The sequence below is a fragment of the Microchirus variegatus genome (genome assembly GCF_963457635.1).
Source record: "Microchirus variegatus genome assembly, chromosome: 4".
Classification (NCBI taxonomy): Eukaryota; Metazoa; Chordata; class Actinopteri; order Pleuronectiformes; family Soleidae; genus Microchirus; species Microchirus variegatus.
In genome coordinates this window covers 9,786,969-9,795,007 of record NC_139805.1, presented here as the reverse complement: position 1 = coordinate 9,795,007, position 8,039 = coordinate 9,786,969, and the positions used below count along the sequence as shown (strand labels likewise).

The following is an 8,039-nucleotide window of genomic DNA, read 5'->3' as shown; positions in this document are numbered from 1 at the left end:
GTCTGTTTGGCCTCGTTTCCTTTAAGGCTTAAAAACGCTTGTTTGTGTCTTAAATGACAAAACTTTTTTTTTTTTTTACTGTTGTCTAAATAATCCTCGTGTGTTCTGTACACGGTCGCTGTGTTACTGCGTCAGACACGCGACGTTTGTTTTCTTCGTCTACTAAAGGCTGCAGAGGTGTGTGTTAGTGTGTGTGATACTGCCCTCTGCTGGTCAAATATTGATATGGCGTTGCTGGGTTTTAAGCAGCAGTTTTCACCAGAAACCTAATAAAATGTCTTCTACAATTAAAACAAAAACAAGATAAGACCGTAGAAGTAGACAGTAGGTAGAAGTGGTATCTACCGAGTTTATGCCAAATTTCTTATGGATGTTTTAGCAGGAGAACAACATGGGACGTGGGATTTCTCCCAGTGCTGCCAATAGTGAGTCTTATAATGACAGAAGGTTCAATGTGTTTGTACTTGTACTACGACACTCGACTTTGATAGACGTTAAAGTCACCTATTAGAATACTCCTGCAGTAGAAGTCTTTAAAAGTCATTTAATCGTCTATTCAATAATGTTTACTGTACCAGAGTATTGCGAGTGAGTTATAGATTTGACATCATGCCACTCTACTGCCGTGATGATAAGAGTTTGCTTTTCTGCAGGAAATGAGAATGAGTGTTTTACAAGTTTACACACACATTACTGTTGAATGGCAAAGCTTCAAATAAATATTGTCCAACATTTTGTTTTACAGCTAGAGAACCCTGGTCTGTTTACTGTTAGTTTACTGCTATTGATTATTTGTCAACATCATATTTGTGCAGGTAAATCTTCACACTACTTCCCAATGTTTAAATCAAAATGTATTCTTGTAATTTTCCATACAAGATTATAGCACTCTTTTTGTGATGTTTTTTGCTTCTTTTTTTTTACCTTTTTGTCCCAGTGAGCATCAAGAATAATATGCATATGTTTCAGGCACAGCTTGACTTGAAAGGGGAGATAAATGAGGAGCCATGTGTGGCTGCACACTGTGATGCCAGTGTTGATAACAATCCTGTGTGTTACAGGCAGAGGCCTGAAGGTCCAGCAGCATCAGACTGTCCAGCTACAAAGTGCCTCAGCTGGACAGAGAAGTGTCCTTCTCACTGAACGTGAGGGTCGTTTGCATGAGATCTCCTCGTCCTCCTCCTCCTCCTCCCTGCAGCACAGAGCAGCAGCTGCATTGCTGTAACAGGCCACTGAGCAGCGTGATTGGTGAGCTGCTCCTTTCCTTTCTCTTCTGCTACATTTGACGCTCCACTCTACCACAGTGTGACCACTTGCATGCAAAACAACTGCCTTATTTTGAATTAGCAGTGAGTGAAAAACTCCAGGCCTGTGTGAACTAACGAGGTGTAGACGTGCCCTGTCAAAGTGATTTTCACCACTTTTAGTCTGTGAAGTCAGTGAAGCTCTAAAAGGGAGAAAATAAGTGGGAGAAAAATCCATAATTGTCTTTTCTTGTGAACCAATTATTTAAAAAAAATGTCACACCACAATTTAAAGTTGCCATATGTAAGAATGTGGCCAAAAACGGTTACTACATTCAAATTCAAAATACAGAGGTCTTTTAGGTTTCGTTTTTTGACGTAACTGGCAACCCGTGGTTGCTCGGCAGTTCAGACTCTACTGGCTGCAATGATTGGTAGACAGCAGTAGGTGGCACCACATGCCAAAACATGATTTCAAAACATAAACATGATTTGCAGTCTGCAAAATATTTTTTTTGTGAAAATATTTTGGCTGTAATGTTGTTGTTGGTGAGTTCAGTTTGTTATATGAACATTATTCCTGAGTCTCTGTGACATATTAGGAGGATTTTATGGCCAGTTGCTTTAGATTTATTACATAATGCACCTTTAACATCAGAATACCACCACAGTTGTACTATAATACACTAAAATACACTCCCTGGTCACTTTATTGTGTACACAGGAGTTGTAACCAGCGTGGTCTTCTGTTCATCAGCTTCATCAACATCTCAAACCTGTCTGGCTCCTCTGACGTCGGACATTAACAAGGTATTTTATACTTCTTCTCACCACTCTCTTTAAACTCGAAAGATGGGTGTGAATGATCCACAGGTTCTGATATAATCTGACCAGATTGCCTGGCAACAACAGCCATGCCATGTTCAAAATGATTTAAAATCACATTTCTTCCACATTCTTGTGTGTTTGAACCTCAGCAGATCGTCTTGATCATTTGTTGCTGCCATGTGAGGAGCTGATTTGATAATTGCACAGTTGATCACTAGAACAGGTGTAACCTAATGAAGTGGCCTGTGAGTGCTTATCAGCATCACAACTGGTATTTATTGCCAAGTACATTTACACGTACAAGGAATTTGACTTGGTATTCAATAGAATAAAATTACGAACACAAAATATGTACATATGGTGCGTTTGTAATATAATATAATTATTAAAAATAATGATAATTATTGTGATTAGTATTAAAAGTAATATTATGAAATGTTTAAAGTTTATGTTTTAGTCATTTTTAGTCATTTTAGTCCATAGTTATTCTCTCTCTCACAAACTAAATCACAATATATGAACATACACATAATATCCCTCTGATAATTATCCCGGCTTAGTGAGTTCATTCAGCTTTTACAATCGGATTTCTACTGTTATTATTCTCCTCTTTCCACCATGAGAAAAGATGTGCATAACAGGATTATCATACATCCCTTTTACACGTAACATGTTACTATAATATACATAAACAATATCTCACGTTCAATTCTGTTTATACTATCAAACCTGTACTGTATATATTCTGCTCACTTAATGTCTATAATGTACATTTGATTACTTGTATGTTAACAAATATTACATTTCATCAGCGTTGCAATATAACATAGTACAAATTCAGTAAATTATTCGCGTATCTGTATTTTACTTTGTTATTTAAATTTCTTACAACTTTTACTCCACTACATTTCTTCTATCTATTTTTGCTACTCGTTTCTAAAAAATAAAATGAGAAGAAGAAGAGTTGGTAATGGTTTGTATTTATATAGAGCTTTTCTCGTCTTGATAAACTGTTTTACACTAGTTTTCACCCATTCACACACTGCAACATGGGTCTTGCTCAAGGACACATGTCGACTAGCGGAGCCAAGAATTGAACCCACAACTTCCCAATTGAAAGACAACTTGCCCTACCACTGAGCTACCCTGGCTCAATCCTAACTCTTTCGCTAATACTTTTACTTCTAAATGTAAGTACATTTTATATCAGGGAATTACTTTTGATACTTGAGTACAGTAAATTATAATATATATAATATAATATATATTATATAATAATATAATATTATATTATATATTATATATATTATAAAAAAGTGACTTCAACTTCTACCAAAGTAATTTTCTGGTTAGATACTTGCAGGTGGAAAACGTACTAAAATATTGTACTCAAGTAAAAGTACCAATACTTGGATGAAATACTACTCAAGTAGAAGTAAAAGTAGTCATCTGAAAATGTACTCAAGTAGAAGTAAAAAGTAGTTAATTTGAAATGTACTTAATGTACTGTAAAAGTTACTTAGTTACTTTGCGTGGGGTGTGAGGGTAGTGGAAATATGACAAGTGGTCATAAATCCAAAACTATTTTGGAGCTCACGCCCGGCGCGACACAGGATATTACGTCACTTTTGGCGCGCCAGTGTTGGTGCTAATCACATCATCATTCGTCTGGTTCTGCTGTATATTTTCCCCCTGTAGGTCTTCATTGTGCTGAATTTTAATTTTTACTCAGTAATGGATAGGATTTATAAAGAAACTAAGTACAATACTTGAGTCAATACGTACTCAAGTAAAATACAAAATCCTGATTTTAAATTGTACTTAAAGGTGTATTATGTTATAAATCTAAAGCAACTGGCCATAAAATCCTCCCAATATGTCACAGAGACTCAGGAATAATGTTCATATAACAAACTGAACTCACCAACAACAACAGTACAGACAAAATATTTGCATTAAAAAAATATTTTGCAGACTGCAAATCATGTTTATGTTTTGAAATCATGTTTTCACATGTGGCGCCACCTACCGCCGTCTACCAATCATTGCAGTCAGTAGAGTCCGAGCTGCCGAGCAACCACGGGTTGCCAGTTACGTCAGAAAACGAAACCTAAAAGACCTCGGTATTTTGAATTTGAATGTAGTAACGGTTTTTGGCCACATTCTTACATATGGCACCTTTAAAAAATACAAAGTACACAAAAAAAGGTTGAGTACGTGTATTTCGTTACTTTCCACCTCTGGATACTTGTACTTTTACTCAAGTATCCCTTTACTCCCTGTACTTTATACAAGATTGTATTTCATGTTGAGGCATAATGTGTAGTTCGTATTGTGGCCAGCAGGTGGCGCGGAAGAGACTCCTCCATAGTGTTCAATGGGCTCCCACAGTGTGATCTGGCACAGAGAGAGAGGAGCATTTCTCAAGTCCTGTACGAGGTTTGAGCTGAAAGTATAGTCTCCGCTGCTGCTGAGCCGGACTTTCACCGACACTGTGCGGACTCTCAAAGCCGACAGAAACGCACGGTTCACGGCGTGGAATCACGACACACACCCGCGGCGGTGGTTGCTGTGGTTATTGGCGGACAAAGGGAAGGAAAAGCTGGAGTACAAGTGACTTCAGAGGAGACGAGGAGAGGAGAGAAGGAGAGGAGGAGAGGACTGTTGGAGGGGAAACGAGGGATCTGGAGTCGGAAGTGATTTGTCTTTTTTCCTCCGGTCAGAAATGTAACTTTAGTTCAGGATTTCCACTAAAGAATAATAGTCAAGTTTGGAGAGCGAAGATTAAAGGACGGAAGGAGTTTCCTGAGCACAAAGGTTTCCTTAAAAACAGCATCCAGATCCTCGGAGTATGGGGTAAGTTGGACATGTGAGTGAAAAAATGTGACATTTGTTCAGCTGGGTGGGGGAAAAAAATGCGTGAACTCAGTGAACTAAATTTGCGGAAATGTTCCGGCTTTGCAGTGGTTTAAGTCGATTAATAAACACATTTTCGTTCGTTCAAAGCGTTTTTTTTTTGGTGGTGGCCAGAATCGACTCACGAGTGTGGATAGTGACAAACAAACAAAAACAACTACATTTGTCAACCGTCGACCTTATTTTCTGGTGTTCGCCGTCTGTCTCACCTCAATGACATGTAAGAAGTAAGGTCACATTTACACGGTCTCACAGCTCGGCTCATTTTGTTCTGGGGGAACAAAAGTGACTGTGGGGTTTTTGTGCTCATGTGATGAAACACTGACAGAGGTCACTTATGCATCTGCATCCCTCACTTATTATTGTCATTTCCTGTTTGTCTGACTCTGGTTTTGCATCCTTTGTGTGGACATTCTTAGCCATAATGCATTACCCTAACCCTAACATCACAACTAAATCCTAACCCTTACATTTACCCTAACCTCTAAAACCAGGTCTTAATCCTGTGGACCAGCCAAAATGTCCTCACAAAGATAGGTTTGTTTGACAGTTGGTCCACACAGCTCATTTACTGTAAGGCCTACGCATACACACACACACGCTGAGTTTCCATTCTTTGTGAGGACACTCATAGACATAATGCAGTCCCTTAAAGGTGCATTATGTAATAAATCTAAAGCAACTAGCCATAAAATCCTCCTAATATGTCACAGAGACTCAGGAATAATGTTCACATAACAAACTGAACTCACCAACAGCAACAGTACAGCCAAAATATTTCAATAAAAAAAATCGTTTGCAGACTGCAAATCATGTTTATGTTTTGAAATCATGTTTTGGCATGTGGCGCCACCTACCGCCATCTACCAATCATTGCAGTCAGTAGAGTCTCAGCTGCCGAGCAAACCACGGGTTGCCAGTTAAGTCAGAAAACGAAACCTAAAATACCTCCTGTATTTTGAATTTGAATGTAGTAACCGTTTTTGGCCACATTCTTACGTATGGCACCTTTAACGCCTTATCCTAACCATCACAACTAAACCCACCTAACCCTAACCCTAACCCGAAAACCAGGTCTTAATTCTCCAAAAGCCAGTTTGAGTTGTGTGCACCAGTCAAAATGTCCTCACAAATATAGATTTGTTGACAATTAGTCCACACAGACTACTTAAGACACACACACACACACACACAGATGTAGAGACACCGCCTCACACCAGCAGCCTCCCAAAACAAGGCAAACCCACTAAGAGCAGAATCCCCTGCACAGCAACTGATGTGGACAAGGTCCAATCCCCCTGCTCTCTCTGTCTCTCTCTTTCTCTCCGTTTCTCTCTGTCTCTCTGTTTCTCTCTGTCTCTCTCTTTGAATAATACATGCAGTGTTTTCAGTTTGCTTCAAAAACACCTGAAATATCCTCACATTTGCTCATAATCCTTGTTCTCAGCCTTCCCCACTCTGGTTTTAGTGACGCTCACACATTGAGATCTCAAGCAGCTGTAAAAACACCGTGTGAGAGTGTCAACTGACTTTCTGGCAGGAGTCCAGATACCTATTACCTTTACGCTCCTGAGGATACAGTGACCTAGGTGACTGAGAACCCTCACGGACATCAAATGACCGAGTCTGACCGGTCCTGCACAGCCGTTAATTATTCAAATCGCAGCTTCCTCCACAATCAGTGGGCAGATCTGTGTAGAGAGGGCAGTTCATGGAGCTTTTATTCTAAAGATCATGCTGAGTTGTTCTTGTTTCCCCATCAAAAGAGCCACACAAATTCACAATGTGCTACGAATGTTCCCAAAAAGCTTTCCAAACTGGCCATTTTGACATGTGTAAGCAGGAAAAGCACAGGTGTTTCTAATCACATTAACAATGGTTCTTCTTTTCAATTAATTTGAGTGAAGACAGTGAGGAGGTGAACCATCAGGAGGCTAAGGGTGCTTTCACACCTACAGCATTAGGTGAGCACCAAACGTGTTTGGTCCCTTGGTTCGGTTCCTCTGGTGTAAAAACAACCAAACCAAATTGGACGAAACGTTATAGTTTAATGCATTATCTGTATGAGATGAGATACAGGGTTACCCCGAATTGCCACGGGGCGCATCAGCGGCGAGGAATGTCAGCGCCGTGTTTTTTTTGCTACGTCCCTGCCCAGCGTCAATCCCCACCGGGCGCTCATGGCAGCGCTGTTTTGCGATCCAGCCATATTCGGCAAGCCAGCGATCAGCTCCGGTGACCGTGGCGCTTACTTTCCGCGGCGCTGAAGGCGCCCGGTGGAAATCTGGGGTTAGTCTGGTTCCGGTGCTTTGCCGTCTATTTTGGTTCGTTTAGAAATGTGCATATGTGAAAGCAAACCGTACCCACGTCTGTTTGCTACATTGTAACATTTTTCTGACTGGTGCGGACCAAAGCAATCGAACTATAGGTGTGAAAGCGCCCTAAATTGATTGGATTATTTACACCTGTGATTATCTTACTGTGACATGTGAAAATGGCTGCTGTGCAAAGGGACTGTTCATAGACGCTGTTGATGTCCATTATGGATATTTGACAACATCCATGTTCCAACTGCACAACCAATACCAAACAACAAAAAGATAAGTAACTTCTCTGTAGGGATGTGAATCTTTGGGTGGCTCACGATTCGATTCCGATTCTTAGGGTCACGATTCGATTCAAAATCGATTCTCGATTCAACCGATTCGATTCATACGATTCTCGATTCAAAAATTGATACAATGCATAGGGTGTTAAGGCAAATTATGGCATCAAAACAATACAGTTTGTATAATGTGATCACACAAAGGCAAACTTAAGACAAAAGTTATGGCTTCTCTTAACTTAGTTCACTCAATATCTTTGGTTTCTGCGAACTATTTTCACCAGTTTCTGACATTTCACAAATCAGAAATCTTTTTTTTGAAAAAATGATTTAAAGATGATGTCACATAGCTTTTGAGCACCTACTGTAACTCTCAGTGCTCACAGATTTGAACAAATGGATCAAGATGCCACCTAAGTTTCTCCACCACTGACACTTTCCAGTGT

General features: G+C 39.8%; 1 protein-coding gene across 1 annotated transcript in view; it reads left to right on the top strand.

The window, feature by feature from the left end:
• The first annotated feature begins 4,908 nt into the window (after positions 1-4,908).
• Positions 4,909-8,039, top strand: part of homer3b (homer scaffold protein 3b) — a 44,956-nt gene continuing 41,825 nt past the window's right edge. The window contains exon 1 of the mRNA XM_083887985.1: positions 4,909-4,928. Within this exon, the coding sequence (XP_083744111.1) occupies positions 4,924-4,928 (5 nt within the window). The 5' untranslated portion in view covers positions 4,909-4,923. The remainder of the gene's footprint in view (positions 4,929-8,039) is intronic.